This window comes from Diabrotica undecimpunctata, chromosome 10 (genome assembly GCF_040954645.1).
Source record: "Diabrotica undecimpunctata isolate CICGRU chromosome 10, icDiaUnde3, whole genome shotgun sequence".
NCBI lineage: Eukaryota > Metazoa > Arthropoda > Insecta > Coleoptera > Chrysomelidae > Diabrotica > Diabrotica undecimpunctata.
Genome location: NC_092812.1, coordinates 68168682 through 68191182, shown reverse-complemented (window position 1 = coordinate 68191182; position 22501 = coordinate 68168682). Strand labels below are relative to the sequence as shown.

Genomic DNA, 22501 nt, shown 5'->3' with positions numbered 1-22501 from the left:
CATCAAAAGGAGACATATTCATTATCAGAAGAATATATATATACCTAAAACAAAATATATACATCTTTACAACTCCCTCGCTTTTATCTTTTCTAAATAAATCAAACGGAGAATAATTCTGACAAACAAATTCATGTTTTGTGCTGCGTTAACATATGAAAAGTAGAAACTTAGGCCAGAAAGTTTGAACGAAGAATCCAGAATGGAATATGAGGTGGCATCTGTGAAAATCTGGTACCTCAACAACGTAATGATTGGAAAATGGCGAGACAAGAGAGATATCATTTACATATCAACTGAATATAAAAATGAGATGGCAACAGTAAGAAATAGACGAGGGGATGAGAAAATTAAACCACTGCCAATCGTTCAATATAATAAATATATATGGGCGGAGTAGATCTTCAAGACCAAAAGTCTTCTTATTATCCGCCGACACGCAAAACTTTACGTTAGTACAAAAAAATTGCCATACATCTGTTTCAGCTATATTTGCAAAATGCTCATAGATTGTATAATAAGCACCATGGAAATAACAAAATGTCATTTTATAAGTTTCAATTGTCAATACTTGAAAAGTTGTTACCAGAAAAATGTCAAGAAATAGCAGTTACTTCGGATATAACCCACACACCTTCAAAAATTGAGTTACATAATGAGCATGGAAAAAAATGTCACATGCAATAAAAATAAGATAAATAAGGATACTATTTAACATAGGTCCCGATAAACCTGGCTTCTGCTTAAGCAAATGTTTCAGAGAATATCATGTATCAATATAGAAAGACATTACCAAAAAATTAATATTTTATATACTTTTATTTTACATTGTTATGTTATTTGTTTATTTTACATACTGTTTTTATGAATAAAATTATAGTTTGGATCAAAAAAAGTCGATTTAATTTACTAAATACAAAAATTTATATCAAAGCGCACAAGTGCGTCCTCCGCATTTTTAAAAGGAATTCCTTGAAAACTACGTACAGCGCACATGTGCGTCTTGCAAAACTTCCGAAGAAAAATTATTATAATCCGTTTTAATAAATGTACAAAAAACAATTGTTGAACAAATATCGCATTTGGTGTTAAAAAACTACGGTCGCACTGGTCAGCGGTATGTATTTATTTGACGCAGCGAAAGGGTTAAAGCCAAGAGTGGCTTAACAAAATATTAATGTTATAATAAAATGAAGGGTCTCGGGAGAAAACTATGAATGTCACAAATTAACTAAAATTGAGTTAAGTACGCCATCTAGTAAGTTTTGTTAATATCTATGTTTGGACATTTCAAATAAGGAGGAAAACAGTGCGTGTCACGAGTTATTACAGTTTTTAAATACCCTATATCGGTAGAAAACCGTGCATGTCCGCGCGTAAACGGCTAGAACGCTGAATGTCCACTCAGCAGCACCAGAAAATGTAATTGGCATCCTTGTCTTGCAAACGGTCGTGTCAGTGTAGTAAATACATCGTTATAACTACGTGCTTGTGCAGTTCTGTTTGGTTAGTTAATTTATTTAAAACAATTATGGCAGAGAGTGGAAACATATCCACTAAAAAGAGAGTGAAAATGGGCAGGTTATACGAAGTCATGAAAAAAATGAAACTTCAGTCACATGAGTTTGGTGAATTCTGCAAATGCAAACGCTTGAAGTGTTATCACACAGTAAATGAAATGAATAGACAAATAAGTTTAAATCATTTTAATTCATTGATATCTCATAATGAACAAAATGCGTATTTGTGTTCTCTTATATCATTAATAAACATACAGAGGCGGCGACCTATGGCCAAAAATGTACATGATGCAATATATCATGATGCAGCCTATATGTACAGAGTCAGAGTTCAGCCAAGGTCAACTGCTAATGCTGAGGATGAGAAAAAACATTACGACGAAGTGCAAGTTTGTGCCAAGTTTTTTCGTGCCGTTCATGGTATAACAGCGCCAAAACTTCAACATCTAAAAAGAGTTAAAGCAGTCTGGCACCGCTCCTAAAGATGAAAGGGACGGAATAAATTATAACAAACTGAAGCCGAGTAGTGTTAATAGTGTTCACGAGCATATCCAGTCATTTAAATCAAGAAGTAGTCACTATAGCTTACATGATAATAAAGATAAAACCTACTTGCCTGAAGCTTTAAATATAATGAAAATGTTTTCTCTGTTTAAAGAAAAATATCCGGAAGTTAAAATTTCTTATCAAAGTTAGAGAAATTTTTAGACAAAAATATAACATTAGTTTCGGTTATCCGCGATCGGATACCTGCAGTCAATGTGACGAAATTACTGCAAAAATGGAAGCAGCTGAAACAGACCCAGAAAAGTGGACGTACTGAAATAACCAAATTAAAAGCACTTAGAGAGCTCCATCTTCGTAGGGCTCAAGCGTTTTATGACAGGAAAAAGGAAAGCAAAAGAAGGGCACGAATAGAAAAGAATTATGAAGCTACAGCTATGGACTTCCAAAAAAATGTTTCCTTGCCGAATATATTCACCAATGATGTATATTACCGCCGACAGCTCTCGATTTACTCTTTTAACATCCATGTGTTATCAAACGCTGATTCTTATTTTTATACATATCCATAGTTTATTGCTAAAAAGGGATCAGATGAAGTGTGTTCGTTTCTTTTCGATTTTATTATGCATCATTTGTCTCCAATTGTTCAACATCTACACATTTTCTGTGACAGAGCAGGTGGACAAAACAAAAACTATACAGTGGTAAGGTTTATTGGTATCAGTAGTAGTAAAACGACTTCAATCCATTACAATAACATATCCCGTTAGAGGCCATTCATATCTTGAGTGCGACAAAAATATGGGCCTTATTAACCTTAAAAAAAGAATGGAAACGCCTGCTGATTGGGAGGAAAATATTATAGCTTCTCGCACAAAGCCTGCCCCATTTAATGCAATTTCAGTATCTCAGTGTTTCATCAAGGGATGGACTGAATTTTTTAACGATAGATATGTCAAAAAAGCTCCTTTTCCTATGCAAAAAATTAAAGACGTGATGTGTGTTAATACTCATGTTCGCACTGTATTTCACCGTGATTCATATAATGGTAGCAAACTTGAGGACCCCATCCGTTCTTCCGTTCAAGCTAAAAAGTCGCATAAATTGTCACCTCCGTAATTTGAACTACCCATGCAATCATACTTCAATTTTATTGCTATTAACGAAGACAAGATCAAAGACATAATGTTTTTGTCAAAGTTTCGCGAATCCGAACAAGCAAAAGAAATGTACATGAGTATACCTCATGAAATGAAGATAAAAAAAAACAACAAAGGAACTGTCAATAATTCAAATCTTAAGGAATTGCAGCCTGTTATAATGAAAGGGCTCAGAAAAGAAACGCACATGGACTTTCATGATTTTTTCCATAAAAGATTGACACTGACTGATGTTTTCCTATGTTTTACAAAAACTGTTTGTTTCATTGGTTTAGTTTTAAGTACTAGTTTTTAGTAGTAAATGTTAATGATAAATGTTTTGGAATATAATATATTAGGCGCATATTTTAGTTTTTACACGGTATTTAACTGTAAAATTCATTTTTTTTTCAATAAAATATTTTGTGACATTCATGGTTTTCACCCGAGACCCTTCAAATATTGTAATAATTTACTTTGTTTTTATTCAATAAATATGCACAAAAGATTACTACTATTATTTGTGTTGTTATTTATTTATCGTATGGCAATTACAACCCCTTTAGAACAAAATTACAAACACTAATAATATAGGTATAAGACAAACTTTAAATAGTTACAAACAAACATCAAGTTTATTAATATAATCAATTGGAAGTTGATTTCGAACCTTCGAACAGTGAACACGTTATCGCTTTGAATCAATTATATTGTTAATTGATATTTAATATCAGTGTTTAATATAATTTAAAAAATGTGAAATAATATTTGTTATGTTTGCATATGAAGTGATTAACAGTCAGTAAGTTTTTTATTCTACATATTGGATAATTAATAATTAATGTTGGACTATCTATCGTCTATATAAAATTTCAACTAGTAGTGTTTTAAAAAAACTATCATCAACTACAAAATAGTTTATTACTTTTTCGTTGTAAATCCAGTTTCACCGGCCAGCTGTAAAGCTGGCCACGGACGTATTAAATCCTTCAATAATTTTAATACGTTGGAGGAAAATTAAATATGGCTACTAACAGCAGCATCTCACCTACCTCACTACTAATGTCTGAAATAAACTCTAATAGCTCAACGTACTCATCAGCAGTAGCAAATATGCAGTTCCCATCGAAAGAACAAGCGATTGTCTTCAGTGCCTTGGATAATACTAAATTGCAGGACTATTTAATTCCATTGGGCAAGATAATTCAACCTAAGAATATAATATTCAGATTATCAAATAACCGTATTTGCATGTATCTAGCAAATAAAAAAAGTTGTTGATGACTTCATGACAAACCACGGTCATATAAAAATTCAAAATGTAACTGTACAGGCTAGAAGATTAATCACCCCTGCGGAACGGATTGTTCTTTCAAATGTGTGTCCCACCATACCACATAGTTTCTTAATCAACTACCTACAAAATATCGGACTACATTTTTAAAAATCAGCGCTACATCACCTGAGTATAGTCATATTCTCAGTTTCAGAAGACAGGTCTATGTAAGTCCTCATAGTATAGAACTACCTGATTCGTTTACTATAAATCATGACGAAACAACATATCGAATCTTTCTGTCTCAAGATAGTATGGTATGTTACAACTGCAAAATGGCCGGACATACTGCCCATCGCTGCAATGAAAACTCACAAGTTCATGTTGAAGAATGTTCTATGGAAACCAATAATGATAATTTATCCCAAACTGAACAATGTCATGCCAACTCCAACTTTATCTTCTACAGATAAAACAGAATCAATCAAACAAAAATCCGATAAAACACCTAACCAAAAATCTATCACCAACAATATTGATATCACAATAGACACAATAGGTATAAATAGTAAACCAAAACGGAATATTCATGATATTCTTACACCGCCAGACACGGATCTAAAAGAAACCATTTTTCGACACCAGCTTCTAAAATGAAGAAAACTAAGACCAGTAAAGATTGCACAGAAACCATACCATCCAGTCAAACTCTTTTCGAACCAGTAAAACACTTTATTGAAAATCAATCCCAACCATTTATCCTCAATTTCGATCAATTTTGTTTACTCTTAAGTAATGTTAGTGGTGTACAAAATCCCATTAATATAATTCAGGACTTTACTACAGATATCCCAGCACTTATTCATATGCTAAACACAATTTACCCCCATTTAAAAGGAAGATCTGCTAAACGAAGCATTACCACACTAAAAAGAAAAATTAGTAATAACAGCAATTTAGAGTTCGATAGTGATACGTCTCAATTCAGTGCCTAAACAATTCATTTCTTTTCCTTTTTCTTTTCTAAATAATTAAATTCACAACACTACTCCAATGGAATATCGATGGACTCTTCCATCGACTTGCCTTTTTACAGAAACTCATCTCTGACCATTGCCCAGATATAATATGTATCCAAGAAACTAACCTTAGTCCAAACAAAAATTACAATCCTAAGCAGTTTAATTGTTTTAGAAATGACATAATACGCAATTGTAATTATTCTTCTGGTGGAGTTGCGAGTATTAGTCAATATAACTTTTTTAAGAGTATAATTATTAATCAAAATTTCAAAAGTAAACTTATACATCATTCAATTTTACACGAAAAAGGTACTCTTGGTAATACTCTATACTGTGTACCGTTTTCGGAATATTTTGATTTGAAAATTATGAAGTAATAATTGATGCTGGTAGTAATGATAAAGTTCTAATAGGTATACCTCTACTTTCTCTAAGTGTGCCATGGAAATCTGACATTTATTGATTGTTATGACGAATTGTTATGACGATAAATCAACAATAATTAGAGTTTTGAAACCTTGTTATTTGTAAAATCAAATCAAAATGTACTCAAATGTTGAATACACTGACATGTTATTAACCTTAGGCGAATGTTTAGGATGTTCTAGTGCAACTGTGACACGTTATGCAAAAAAGTTTCCTAGAAGAAACTTTCCAAGTAAAAAAACATTTAGAGCCGTTGAACGACGTTGTCGAGAAACTGGGAATGTGAGACCAAATAAAATAAATTCTGGTAGACCAAGAACAACAAGAACAATTAATAAAGAAAATAATATTTTAAATTTACTTGATCAAGATCCAACAGTTAGCGTAAGGAATATAGCAAGACAAACAAATACTTCTTCTTCAAGTACTTGGCGGATACTGAAAGAACAGCAATTACATCCTTATCATTACAGACAAGTCCAAGAGCTCTTGCCAGATGATCTACCGGTTAGAGTGGATTTTTGTGAAACATTGCAACAAATGACAGCCCACAATCCAAATTTTTTAAAATACATTCTTTTTACGGACGAGGCCACCTTTACGCGACAAGGTATGTTTAACTCCCATAATGCACACTACTGGTGTGATGAGAATCCACGAGTCAAAAGGGTATCACATTACCAACACTCATTTAAAGTTAATGTTTGGGCAGCAACTTTAGGTAACAAATTAATAGGTTATCATATTCTACCTGGAAATTTAAATGGTGATATGTATCTTGATTTTTTATACAATTCCTTATTCGAGATATTAGAAGATTTAATGCTAAACGAGCGAAGATCTTTATTTTTTATGCACGATGGAGCTCCACCACACTTTGATAGAAGGTGTCGTAATTGGTTGAGTAATCATTTTCCGAATCTATGGATTGGTAGAGGTGCAGAAGCTCCGATTCATTGGCCTCCTCGGTCATGCGATTTTAACCCTTTGGACTACGCAGTTTGGTCGTATATTAAGGAAAAAGTCAATGCTACAGAGGTAAATTCACGCCAAGAATTGGAAGAAAGAATTCAACGTCAATTTAATGACATCATAGCTGATCCCCTACCGTTTAGAAGGTTAATGGAATCTTTAGAAAAAAGAATAGACTTGTGTATTCGCGAAAACAGAGGGCATTTTGAACACTTACTGTAATTGAATTTTATTTTATGTTCTTAGTCATTAATTTAATTTTCTTCTTGTGAGTTTTGTTTAATTACTAACTATTTTATACCAGCATCAATTATTACTTAATAATTTTCAAATCAAAATATTCCGAAAACGGTACACAGTATCGAATTTTACCAAGAGTACCTTTTTCGTGTAAAATTGAATGATGTTTTAGTTTACTTGAAATTTTGATTAATAATTATACTCTTAAAAAAGTTATATTGACTAATACTTAGTACGATCCGTGTAACTATCGCCCTCTATGAGAATCAGATATAAAAACAAATTCATGGGATGTATCAGCTTCAAAAACATATTCGTATAAAATTTAATTACAATGTTGCCAGTAGTTTCGGCAAAATCGTAAAAAATGCGTAAATTTTTTTTTCTTCAACGCCCTGTATCTTGAAAACGGATGGCGTTACAAAAATTTTTTACTAAACAAACCCCAATTATTTTTCAGTTTTTTACCTACCCTAGAGACGGGGTTACCTTGTTTTGAAGCACCCTGTATATTTAATGAAAAAAAAAATACTACAACTATTCGAATTTCTTAGCAAGGGGTGGTTTTTATAAGGGTAATAATTTTGTGGTAAAAAATTAAAACAGTAAAGAAATCTAAATTAAATTTTACTGTATAATTAAATATTTCCAAATTACTTGAATTGACAATTATGATTTTTTCTAATAGGGGTCGTTTTCACCCCTAAAAAATAAAAAACAACCAAAGGTATAAGTCAAATTTTGAAGTGGAAGGTAAATATAACATAAATCCAAATTTCCATGCAAATCAGTGGAGACAAGGTATTCAAGGATAATTGTTTTAATTATAACTAATCTAGGGGGTACATTTAAAAAAAAATCACTATACTTGGAGTGTTACTATATTCAAATCTTTGAAAACAGTGTATTAGTTTTTTAAATCACGTATCCTAAAATTAAGAATATCTTAATTAAACAAGCATGTAACCAAATCAATGTATATTTTATATTCTGGAATTTAATGGTTTGTTTATATTAACAGATGTATTGTGTATAGGAATGTTTCTGTTACAAATATATTTAATATTTAAGTCTCTCTGATTTAATTAGCTTGTGTCAACGTGTCTGGAGCCCCGGCTCACTTTCCCTTGAGGCTACTTGCTGACTGACAACTGTTGATACATGGCGAAATTTATGTATAATAATAATTGATAAGATTATCTACCGAAAATAAAATTTTGGTATTAAATTATATAGAAACTTCTCCCAAAATGATGATTTTAATGTAAAATTTTAAAAATTAACATTGTAAATTTTTTTTATTTTCTTTATAAAAATTAGAATAGTAGAAATCGTTATTTTTAATATTCTGTATTATCACCTCTATTTTGAATTACACTCCTTATACAGCTTGGCATTGAATTGATCAAATTCTGAATGTTGTCTTGAGGAAAAGCTTCCCATTCTTCCATGAACGTCAATCGAAACTGCTTACGATTTATTGGAGCAGGTATTCTGTTTCTTACTCTTCGTTTGAGTTGGTCCCAAACATGCTCAATCGGGTTAAAATCTGGGCTTTGATCCTGCCAATTCATTTTTGGAACACCGACGGTTTCCAAGTATTGTATTACCATCCTGGCTACGTGTGGCCGCGCGTTGTCTTCCATGAAAATAAAGCTTTCGCCCAGAAACCCAGCAAAGGCATTGCGTGCTCGTCTAGAATTGCGGTAATGTATCGGTGAACATTCAACGCTCCTCTATTAATAAAGACGAGATCAGTACGGCATTCGAATGAAATGCCTGAGCCATAAAAAACCATCCTGGACTCATTACTAAACAAAACATTTTTCCAATCTTCTACCGTCCAATGCTCGTGGTCTATAGCAAACCCAAGTCAGCTAGCCCTTAGACCAAATTCCTTCAACCTTCTTCTCGCTGTAGAAGTGCTTGATGTCCACCCGGGAGCATTTTGAAAACGCTTTTAGATTGCTCTAGTCGTAAAGAACCGATTTTGCAAAGTGCGTTGTAAAAACCGGTCTTCTCTGGCCGTCGTGATTCTTCTCGCGTCTAATCCTGGTCGTCGTTCGTGAGATCCAGTCTCTACAAATCGTTGGTATGTTTTTTGGACCATACAATTACAAACTCCCAGCTGTCTGGCCACTTCTCTTTGACTCATTCAATTATCAATCAAAGTAACAATTTGAACAGATCTAGCAAGCCTCTTAGCCATAGTTTTAAATTTAAAAATTGCACAAGTTCACTCTTTGAACAACTATGCATTAATGAAGGATTTTTGAAAAACCGAACAGCCATATTCCAAAAAAACAATGTACAAATAACACGTGCATTCTCTGAATTCGTAAAACTGATATCAATTTTGCGAACTTATTACTCTTAATTGACCTGTCGGTACCCAGTGGCGGTGTCTTAAAAGTGTTTATGGGGAGTTTATTTACAATAGAATAAATTGCATAGACTTAAAATTATTGAAAAATTCTTATAAAATTTTAGGTGACCTCTTTTTAATGACGCGTAGTGTAGATTCTAGATAAGATTATTTCAAATAAAAGCTGTAGATCACAAAAACTTCTGAGAGTTTCCAAAATAAAATACATAAAAAATTGACCAAGATCATTATAAAAACACTTATTATTGTAGTAATTTATAAATGTTAATAACTTTGTTTTTTGCATAACCACATGTAATATAACTACTTAAAATTGTTGCAGTTAATACATTATTTAAAATATCCCAAATTTCAAACAGATCGACCAAATAGTTTAAAGTTATTCAATTTGTTTATCCCGTAGAGCAATTATTTAAACACTTGTGCTTGTGCAAACAGTTACTCTAGAGGTATTTTATAAATAGCAATCGATTATTTGAAGCATCAGTTTTAGGGTATATTAAAAAAACTTCAACATTTTATTAAATTTTATATTAAAAAACAGTTTCAAAAAGTGCTGACTTATTAGCTTCTAAACATTTGTAATAACTTTGATATTTTTCATGTCACACGATTGTAACCGGCTCAATGAAAAGATGGTGAAAAAGCACACTATCCAAAAAAATAGAACCTTCTATGACCAATAACAAGAAAAAAGATGAGATAGTGCAGCCGACAGTTCTCTTCACTTCTCCACAAAAAGCGGGTATCCGAAAGTTAAATGGGAAAAACCTACTCGGAAATCAAACAGTAACACCTTGGGTGACGTGGAACACGTTGTAAACAATTGGCAAATTATAAATGTGATTTTATTCAGGATCATGGTAGTAAAATCCGTGAGCAGACTATTTCTATAGATGATACAAAGGAAGCACCATGTATATTAACATCATAAATGGAAAAGCTATCCATACAGGCAAAGAGCAATAAAGCAGTAAGACCTGTGGAACTACTTAATACTAGAATTAATTACTGGAATTCCTGTGGAACTACTTAAACCTTAATGGAATTCAACCACAATAATTGATTTTAATGAAAATTACATTTTACATTTATTTTTGACTTAGAGTGTAGGCGCAAAATTTCGGACCAATGCTTTTTAAATGCATTTATTTTTTTCGAATCCTGAGAAAACTAATAAATATTTTTGAAAGATTTTAACGCAGAATGAAAGATTACATTATTACCAAGGGCCGAAAGTCCCTTCGAATAAACAAAATGTTTCTTTTGAATAAGAAATTTGAAATTAAAAATTACACTTAATTTTCTCTTCTTTGTCACCCCTGTAACTAAAATAAACATTATAGAAGTTTTCAGGGACTTTCGGCCCTCAGTAATAATGTAATCTTTCATTCTGCGTTTAAATTTTTCAAAAATACTTCTTAGTTTCCTCAGGATTCGAAAAAAAATGAATGCATTTAAACAGCATTGGCCCGAAATTTTGCGCCTATGCTCTTAAGAATTAAGAAAATTGTTTGCATTGTTTTTTTTTTTCGTTTTCTCTTTTTTTTTTCCTTTCCAGGGGCGGTATTTTACGAACACCATTATTTTAACGGGTTATAACTTTTTGCTTCTTCACTGTGTAGTGTGTATGCCATCTATCAGTTAGATCATAAAATTAGATCTTCTTTTACAGTTTGTTCAAGCTTTAGCTCTTAATGTTAATAAATAATAGAAATATGGTTTTAAGAAAAAATAATGCTATCTGGTTTCTTATTTGCATTGAAAGTTTTTGAAAATCTTTCAAAGCTTTTTTTTTGAAAAGTGCGTTTTTCGCCATTTTTTCATTGAGCCTACATACAAGTGTATGAGACAAAAAATGTCAAGGTTATTATAAATGTTTATAAGCTAAAAAGTCATCCCTTTTATCAAATTGTTATTTAATAACATATTTAATAAAATTTTGAGATTTTTTTTAATACAGGTACCTTAAAAGCTAAGGCTCAAAGAATCGATTGCGATTTACAAAATTTTCAATAGTTATATTACATGTTATTATGCAAAAAAATAATGTCTGATTCTAGGGGTGGAGGAGTAATATATATTGGCCTAACTACGCCTCTGGCTCGTATTTAAACAACATCAGCTTTTTGAATGGAAGGCATCGTTCTTTAGTCAGTCTGCTTTTAACCTTTGTATAAGAAAATCAAATAAATACTTTAATTCTAACAATCGGAAGTTTTAATTTGTATTGAAAATTTTTTTAAACTGTTCCGAAACGGCGGAAGCCATTAGTCAGGTTAAAGAATCAAGTCTTGAACAATTTTGTCAAGAACTTAAAAACCTTCAAAGGTTCTCTAAACAAGACGACTTTAATCTCCATAAAAAAAAATTTAAAAAGCGGATATCCGAAAGTTGAGTGGGAAAAACCTACTCGGAGATCAAACAGTAACACATTGGGTGACGTGGAACACGTTGTAAACAATTGGAAAATTATAAATGTGATTTTATTCAGGATGAGGGTAGTAAAATCCGTGAGCAGACCAGTTCTATAGATGAAGACAAAGAAAGCACCCTGTATATTAATATCATAAATGGAAAAGCTATCCATACAACATGCAAAGAGCAATAAAGCATTAAGACCTGTGGAACTACTTGATACTGGAATTAATTACTGGAATTCCTGTAAAACTACTTAAACCTTAATGGGATTCAACCACAATAATTGATTTTAATGAAAATTACATTTTACATTTATGTTTGACTTAAGAATTAAGAAAATTGTTTGCATTGTTTTTTTTTTCGACAACAAACTTTTAACATTTAAGATATTTCCTGGTGCGAAGAATTTCGTCGTATATTTGATGACCGCCTAAAATCTAACTTCTCATTGTTTAATAAAGTGTGTAAGATAGACTTTACCGAGCAATAAGTTAGTATACGGTTTCCGTTGGACTAAGAATTTACAGAGCAGTCCTCGTATATACGGCAGTAGGTACCAACCTTGGCATTGTTTCATTTATTTTATAATAGAAAAGCTTCCGCCCTCTATATTTAACATATTTGTAACATTAGCACCGCGTTATTCACGGTGTGAATATTTTTAATTAGCCAATAACGTGCGAAAAGCCAAACAATCAATTGTTTCACATTATTCTGGAAGCAACACTGTCGTTGGGAGTGTTATAATTATAATAAAACGTTATGATAAATTTAGTATCATTTACGTGTTTCCTGTAGAAGAGTTAAATAAAAAAACATTTTTCAATGATTAGATCTGTATTCTATTTTATAATATGTCCCTTATCAATATTGTTTCCCTAACAAACCTAATCTAATAGGAAATCTAATAAAAAGAATAGCAGCATCTGTTTAAAACATGGTTGTCAGATCGTTGACAATGTCCATAGAGTATTTTTTCGTTCACTTTCTGTGACAACGTCTACATTCATTTTTAGATATATTTTCTTACAAAATATTAGCAAAATCTAACAATGAAACACTGAAAATTTTTGTTTTCAACATTTCCACAAAATTTATTTTAAATTATTATCACTACAGCTGTTTTGCCAGAGTGCCTTTCTCAAATGATCTCAAGTGTTGAAAACATAAGTTTTCAGACCATAATGGACATTTTCCACAGGAGTCTATTTTTTTACTGGAATCATTTCAGGATGTACCTTGTATATATAATCACGATACGCGCCAGTCGTAAACCTTGTGCTTAATTTTGTATTTAACAAAATTTGAAAAATAACGAAAATTTTTGCTTGTTGCGTCCATATTTTCGCCCATAACTCGAGAGATATTGCTCATACATAAAAATTATACAAAGTAAAAGTTTCGTTTTATAATTTTACGTAATATATGGCTAGCTAGAAATTGAAAATTTAATGTTTATTGTTTAAAAAATAGCAATAATTTGGGTGTTCCAATAAAAAACGAAGTTATAAGCAACTTCCGGTATAACCGGAAGTAGCAAATAGATGAAAATATTTTCATTAAATAGGTCACTCTTCAAAACCCCTTTATTCCAATTTTCATGATTCTAATACTTTTAATTCTCGAGATATTTCTAATTGACCGTTTATCTGCTGCACCCTGTATAAGACTGATATTAGATTATGGAGCTATTTTTTATCATCAAGCTTCAAATATGGTATTGGATAAAATAGATATCACAGTAAACAAATTTTTACTAAGATTTACTACTCTAAGGCTATATCTAAGACATCTAAGATAAACTCCAATTGAGTGCTTATATGCTGAAGTTGCAGAAAACCTACAATTAACCAAAGATTAATTCTGGCTTTAAAACTCTAATAGGAAAGATCCAAATGTTACATGTAATTAATTTAACTCTTATGCTTTAATTGAAGCATATTCAATCATCCAACCTTCAATAGATGAAACATTTGCAAGTAATGTCAACCTGCTGTATATGACAGTTCTACACAAATTGCATAAAACAGTGTCATTTATTAAAAAATTACTTGTTAATCCCTAGTCAAATTGGGCAGAAAGTATTTGATGACAATATGATAATTGATTCCCACACATTTTTACATTGTCAGATGCCTCCAAAACTACAGGCGATATTGCTTGGTGTCTTAAGACGACCAATCTGTGGCACATGATATATATGTAATTAATATGTACTATCTGTTGCAAGATAATTCGGATGAAATTCCCCAGATTAAGAGACTGGGTCGATATCAAGCACAAAATAATCTGGGTAATTCCATCTGAATTGTCTTGCAACAAATAGTATTTATAATATTGTTCCTTTAAATAATAAGATATCTGTTTACACTGAAGAATTAATAGCAATATTGGAAGCTCTTAAATATATACTAAACTAATAAAATAAATAGTACAATCTTACAGAAGTTAAAAGATCATGACAAAAATAAAATTCACCTATGTAAAAGCACCTTGTGGTATAAAACAAAAAAGGCAGATATACTCGCAAGGAACACAGAAACAGATGAAAGCAGATTACAAATCTATCAACAAAGATATAGTATCATATCATGAAAAAAAATACTAGTTATAAAATGGAATATACAATAAAATCTACTACAAATTTTAATGACTGAGGATTTACAATGCATTGTTTGGACACATATTGAATATAAAAGTAATAATCCTTCATGTATATTCTCATGTTTCCCCAATATACATGTGTTCTGTGGTCTGTGCTATTTTTAAATTGCTCTGAAAGACCCCTGAGTGTAAGTGTGCCTGTCTATTAAAAAATTATGGAAAAAAACATGAAAGTAAACAGAAATAAAAAAACGAAAAGTTTAAAGAAAAAAAAAAGAAATCAATAATATTAAATGATTGGAACATATTTTATGTACAAATATAGTAAAAGGAAAACAGAAAATGTGGCAAATGGGCTAGCTCCCAAAGGAAAAATATCAAACTACATGCACACATGAATAACATGCATTGTGTCTGAAAATAGTCCATATGTTTTATTATTTTTTCTTGGATTTTGTGATTCTACTGAATAAATATGAAAGGATGTGTGGCACTTTAAAAGAACACTACAAAAACAAGCAAAAATGAAATTCTACAAAGTAATGGCAGCACCAATATTGTAAATAAGGAAGTGAAACTTTGAAAACAAGACAGTTAATGTATACAATCTGTACTATGAAGTTTTTAAGAAGGACAAAAGATTGCATTTTCAGGGATCACAGAAATGATGACATAAGGGCTGAATTGAACATCTCAATGAACAACAGAATACATAAGAATTTAAAATGGAGAGAAAACGTTGAAAGAATGAACAAAGACAGTCAAACAAGTTAACTAAAGACTACATGGAAGAAGAGACATGGGCAGGCCCAGAAGAAGATGGAACAGGCTGCAAGTATAATCCATGAAGAGCAGAAGATTTATTGATTATTTCTAGGTACACCTAATTGGGACAAAAAATAGGAAATATTCAGTATTAGTCCAGTCGTCTTGACTTGACCCGTAAAAATCATATGAACAAGCTGAATTTTGCTGAGAATATTAATTTTGGAACCCCCCAAAGTTTACCACTTTAACCCCCGGGCCTCCCCCTAAAATCCACTCGCAGGGGGATAAAAACGCATTAAATCGATTTACCAAGAATCTGTACGCTGTAGAAAAAAAATTTTTAAATAAAAAATGTAGCGAAGTTAATTTAACAAAAATGTTTATTAGCACTTTTTGCGTAGAATGAACTGTTCTCTCAGAAACAACGCTTGAAGTAACCGGCGATTTTGAATGTCAGTTCCGCGCGCATTTTAAATCACTGTTAAATGAAATTTGTATCAACTCGACGGCAAAAAATCGATATCTTTCGATCAGAGTGTCCTATCGACAACAATCAAAATGCGTTTGAAAGGTAAAAAGTGCAGCTTTTGTATGCAAGTTTTGTAAATATGTATGACGTAAATAAAGTAAGATTCTTTAAAGCTGTTCAATAAATAAACCTTGCGCGATTTTTGTCAGTTTTGATGATTCTCGTGAGACCAATAAAATTTATTATTTTAATAGACCGCCCGTAGTAAAATTTCCATTGTTGGAGACCAGTCTTCAAAACCTTATAACAAGAAAATACGATTTTGATTTTTGGCAAAAAATATGAGGCATTTGAAATATGACTGCAAACACAGAATTTAAACTTTTACAGTACAAACCATCGTACGTCACGAGAAATGCCTCCAAGAAGACGGTTTTGGGTGTACTTTATAGCAGAATTTAAGTAATTTTGAAAAACGTACTAGTGTAATTAAAAAAGGGCAGTGTTTTAATGTTTTAGATCGTTTGTAATGTGAAAGTTTAAACTCAGCGTTTTTTAAACATATTTCAATTGCCTCAAATTTGTTACCAAAACTCAAAACTAAAATTTCATGCTATAGGTTTTGAAGATTAGGTTCTAGTTATAGAAATTCTGTAGAGGCAGGTCAATGAAAGTGATACATTTTATTGATCTCATGAGAATCATAAAAAATATGAAAAATCGCTCGAAGTTTATTTATTTAACACCTTTATAAAAACTGAGTTCATTTGCAGCAAAATACAAAAATTGCATACAAAAGCTACGCTCTTTTACTTTTCAAATTTTTGTCAATAGGACACTCGGATCAAAAGATATTAAATTTTTACCGTCGAGTTGATATAAATTATATTAAACATTGACATTCAAAATTACCGATCACTTCAATCGTTATTTCTGAGAGAACAGTTAATTCTACTCAAAAAATGCTAATAACGTTTTTGTTCAAAATTATCTTAGCTACATTTTTTATTTAAAACATTTTTTTCTATGAGATACAGATTCTTGGTAAATCGATTTTTTTCCGTTTTCCCCCGTATGTGGGTGGTTTTATAAGAAAGCCCGGGGGTAAAAGTGCTAAACTTTTTTGCATCTGAATCAATTCAGCTTGTTCATATCATTTTTAAAGGTTCAGTAGCATTTTCGTCTCTGACGACTGGAGTATATAGACAAATAGTAAAGTAACTTCTCTTAATACTGATCCAACATAATTATTTTTTACACATTGTTTTAATGTAAGGTTCCTTAATATGATTATTTAAAATTATTAAACTGCTATTTCTATAATTTAATAATTACTTACCCTAATCCTTTTAGAATAGAGAATAGTCACTAAATACTTTAGATTATACAATGATTATGATGACTTAACACTTTTAACAAATTCACTGCCCCAATGGTAATACAGGCAAATCCCCATTATTTTTAGCTTCATCGATGCCTCAACTTATTATCCTTTAGATGACTTCTAAATAATTTTTCAAAGTTGTTTTCAATAAATATAATATTTTCAAGTATATTAAAATGTCCTTTAAATTAATTAATAGTTTGTAAGACAATGAATCGTTAATTTCCCTACATAATTTTTTCAGCATTTCTATGAGTATAGAAGATGTGCCACTAAGGATAACAGATGTATAATAAAACTAATAAGCATATCTAACATTTTATCAATTTCAAAATTCTTAAGTTTTCCTAAATTCTTTGTTGGAAAACAAAAAAATCTGTGGTCTGTAGAAATCTGTGCCATCAAAAATAAACCCTAGGTAATAATGTTGTTGCAGCTGTATTTGTGATTACTTTTGTTACGTTTATTACATTACGTTACAATTACATTTTTTTAAGTACACCATGCATATCATATGAACACCTTCAAAACTTGGTGTGATCATTAGTATTTGTGTTAAACAATATCCCGAAAAGATAAATCATATACTTGAATGATCAAAAAAATGATATTGAATTGATATTATTTTATTTGGAATATTTTTTCAATAAATTTATGAATTTCATTAAATTTTTTATTTATACAGCATGGTTTTCCCTCATTTTCAAGTAATATTATAAATAATAAAACAGATTTAAAAGGAACCGTTATTTTAAAAACCCTTAAAAGTTTTTTTTAATGAAAAATAATAGCACACCCAATGTAATTTTAATATTAAAATAACATAATATACCATAGAATCACATGTGATTTATGGATGTACATAGTATGGACACATTTATGTTCTTTCAATCATATAAGATTCATTGGACAGCAAAGTTGTAAGTAGAAAGTATTGTGTGTTACATTTGGCAACCTTGTACACCATATTAATTGTCAGCAATACTATCAACCAATTGTAAGTAATAATCACTGTTGGTGATAAAAGAATTGGTAAATGAGTCATACATGATAACAAGTCTACTAAATGGCTGTTTTAAATTTTTGTAATACCTTTCAACTGGTGTTTAATTTTGAAAAGCTTATAACAATATATTTTATGTTATGTCTAAATACTATTGAATATTTGTTGGTGACAGGTTAAGTTTTAAATTTTTACATTATATTTATTTATTTAAATACAGAGTAGCAAAGCTGCAGACAAATATACCATAGCATTTAGGCATAACAAAAAATATATATTTCATAAAATACAATTTTTAAATAAAAACAGTTATAGCACCATCAGAATATCACATATGCACCATTGTTGAGATTTAAAAACATTTACGTTTTCCAAAACAGCCCAACCTATTAGAAAACTGATTAGCAAATATAGCCAATCTAGATGAATATGAATTATAATCATAATTAGTTCTATAATGTTTTAATTAGAAGGAATAATTTGCCTACTCTTCTTTATCTAGAAGAAACAAGATTTGTCTATCTTACAAGGAATCTAGTTGTGTGTAAAAGATTATACAACATGGTGAGATCCTTATGAATACATCTGATTTAAATCGAGGGATCTCTCAAGCTAGAGTGTTCCTTAACTGCATTGCTTTCATGAATGAAAAAAATCTTAAGAAGGGCTTTCGAACTTAGTAGATCAATATATATACAGCAAGCAGCTATAAGGCTCGTAGGAACCTTAAGGCAGCCTCTCGAGTAGTGTGGAAATGCCAATTAGAACTCAATAAACTGGTGGAATATAACAGTATCACACTGATATGGATATAAGGATAGTAGGAAAATCTACATATTTTCACATATTAGATTTGAATTTAAAAATCACTTACCTTTACTCGTAGAATTTGCTCTCTTAAATCCTGGAGATCATTAAATGTAGACTGTGCAGTTATAGAATAAACCAAAACAAATCCTTGGCCATTTTTCATGTATAAATCTCTCATTGCAGTAAATTGTTCCTAAAATATTTCAGAATAATTTTTGATACTGTATATCATGCAAATTTTCCTTCACTGTCAAATATTACCAAAAGTAATGCCTTTTGTATGGACTATTCAAGAAGGCTATGAAACTGTGCTGACAAATCACTCAACCAGATGACTCATCCTTTGTTCATTTTCCATAATAAAACTTTGGCATGAGAATTTTGAATATAGGCAATTTTGGAAGTATTTGAAGGCCAAGATATTTCTTTAATTGAAGTAATACTTACAGTTCCAGCTGTGTCCAGTATTTCCAGCATACATTGTTGTCCGTCTACCTCCACTTGTTTCCTATAACTATCCTCTATTGTTGGATCATATTTTTCTACAAATATTCCTTGTACAAATTGTACTGTTAAAGCTGATTTACCTACACCCCCAGATCCTAATACAACAATCTTGTACTCACGCATTTTTACTACCTAAAAACAGAAAGAAATAATGATTTTGTCACATACTATTAATTCTGGGTATTTGAAAGTCAGTTAGATATTTCATAAGCATTGATTTACAAAACTTCAGTGTTCTTTTCTTCCTATCTTTTATTCCTTGTTATCATTGATATCTCCCATTCTACAGGACTAATTTTGCTGTGGCATCTCGTATATCTGCATATATTTTGTCATCAATAATTGCTTAGTATACTGTGATCTATTTAGGTATATGGTAAGAGATAAAGCCACACCGTTAGTGGTTAACCTAACCACAATGCAACAGGAAGCTATGGGTAGTGAAAATTGTGAATAATAGAGAGGAAGTTTAATAATTTTGATGAAATGGAAGAATATTAACACTACTAACTATTTACCAATCGAGTACTGCTTCATAATAAAATTAATATTTACTGCATGCACTACCGGGGGGGTCCAGCGAATATTAATGCCCTACATCTCAAATTGACTACAACAAATTGTAGAATGGGTACATAGGTTAATGCTTTTAATTAAATATCCTCTCCACTGCTCCAGACGTGCTGTAAGATTCTCTTATTTCACGATCAATTATGACTACCCCTCTAACAACAAATTGAGATTAAAAACAGTTTATTTGAATGTGTCATCCTACTAACAATCCAGTACATTGGAGATTTGTTTGGCACTCACTTCAGATTGGTATAATCATGATTATGTACGAATTAGTATAAAATCTAATAACTTACCTTTCAACTACCGTTTTCTATTACTGCTCAAAAGGATAAACTAAACAAATTTATTGCTGATACCTTTATATGTAAAACATTTCAGATACTGTAAAAATTGTCACTATTCTTCCACCAACTATGCTCACTTGTAGCAGCGCATGCCGCACCCGACAACCGAATAAGCGATTAGAATCACAATTCACAGATCACTTCAATCTGTTAGTGTCAAAGTACGTTCCGCATTTCATTCATTCTGCGGTGGCTACGTTCATATTATGCAGCACAAATCGTGTAAACTATTCTACAATTTATTGCGAAAAATAAATAACTTTATCAATTTTTAAAGCATCTAAGCTTTAATACAGAGGTACGTTTTGTCGGAATATTTGTTAAATATTTCTGTTAGAGCGAAAACGATTTTGAATAGATGAATTGGATACCATCTGAGTGTTTCTTGGAGATATTATTATATAATGCATACACGATTTAAATTTCATTCTTCCGGTTAAGAATTTTTTCTACTAGAAACTAATTCGGAAGAATATATTCGGTATTCTTTATCCCTAAAGCTCATTAGATATTCAAACCTCTTTTGAACATATTTATATTTCTTTAACGGATGTTCCAACACATATTTAAGAATTGTTTTTGAAGATAAAAAAAGGTACAAGAAGACACTTCCTTGTTTGTTAATTTTTTATTTAATCAAAGAATAAATTGAAAATTCTTAAATAATTTTGTATAAGAGCTAGTATTAACCATTTTTCAGATTTCCAGACTGTCTCTATAACGATCTTCCTGTAGTCAAACTACATATTTTCATCTTACTTTATCTCTTTAATAAAATATTTTGTACTGTATTTATTAATACCTAAATACATAAATGACTCTACATAGGATAACAATAACGCGACATAAAATTAATCAATTTCAACTTTTTATTACAAGAATGAGAAAATAATCCGTTTCTCATCGCAGCGCCGTACGTGAAATGCGGGCTTAATAATAATAACGCACAAGGGCCCAGATTTATTGGATTGACGTGACATTGCTGAAATATGCAGTGTCGCCGCGTTTGCCAATTTATCAGTAGATATATTTATTATTGATATGATTTGTACTGATTGTATTTATAAAACAGCTCAGTATAGCTCATTTATTTTTTATCATATCCTTCCAAAATCTTACTACATACTACATTCAGCAGTTTGCTTGGTTAACCATAATTAATCCTAGTTTATTATGAATATTATTTAGCTTGATAATATCATTATCAGCGTATTCTACCGATCATGGTCTTTACATAGTCGTTCTTTATTTCTGCCCATGACTGTCTAATACTAATATTCGCTTTTCTGTGCTATGTTGAATTGGCTTGTTTCCTATGTCATAGTCCAATCTTAAATTTGGACGTCTTCTTGACGGATTCTAGTGGATCATCAGTTATTCTCGCTAAATGTGCCGCCCACTGCCATTGTCAAGATTTAATTCTGTAGATTACATCAGTGACCTTGGTTTTCTGTCTGGTCCATTCTATTATTTTTCGATTTCTCTTTGTTATACTAAGGATTGTTCCATTGACCTTTGAGTGACTTTGAGTTTCACTATTAACTCTTTCTTTAGTGTCCAAGTTGCACAGCCGTATGTCATCATTAGTAGTATACTTTATTTTATCGTATATCAAATGCTTTTTTCTTCAGGTGGAGTGGCATCTTCGATTTGAATATAACTGTATTTCTACCAAAATATGCCCAAGTCAGTTTCATTCTTCTGTTGATTTCTGGGTGTAAGAAGCCAGATTTATGTATTAATTGTCCCAGGTAGGTATACATACTCATCTACTGTCTCAAGTGCAGTGTTGCTTATTATTACATCTTTGACATCCACTAGCTCGTTGTAGATGGTTTTTGTTTTTGGAAAGTTCATTTTTAGTCCAGCTTAATTGATAGCTGCATTTAGGTCGCTTATAAGTACTTGTAGTTCTGCAGAATTATTAGCAATCATAACGATGTCGTCTGTAAATCTTAGATGGCTCAGGTATTCTCCATAAATGGATAGGTCTTTGTTCTCTCAGTTCATTTACTGAATATATTTTCTAGAGTTGCAGTGAAGAGCTTGTGTGATATTACGTCTCCTTGTGGGACGCCTCGTTAGTGGGAAATTCTAGAGTGTTTTCATAAATTTTTACCATAACTA

The 22501-nt window shown here is 31.3% G+C and overlaps 1 protein-coding gene across 1 annotated transcript in view; it reads right to left on the bottom strand.

The window, feature by feature from the left end:
* Positions 1–20494, bottom strand: part of LOC140452313 (ras-related protein Rap1) — a 40585-nt gene extending 20091 nt beyond the window's left edge. The window contains exons 1-3 of the mRNA XM_072546490.1: positions 20324–20494; positions 19395–19586; positions 19012–19140 (exon numbers count right to left, since the gene is read on the bottom strand). Of these exons, the coding sequence (XP_072402591.1) occupies positions 19012–19140; positions 19395–19577 (312 nt within the window). The 5' untranslated portion in view covers positions 19578–19586; positions 20324–20494. The remainder of the gene's footprint in view (positions 1–19011; positions 19141–19394; positions 19587–20323) is intronic.
* Between the last annotated feature and the right edge of the window lie 2007 nt (positions 20495–22501).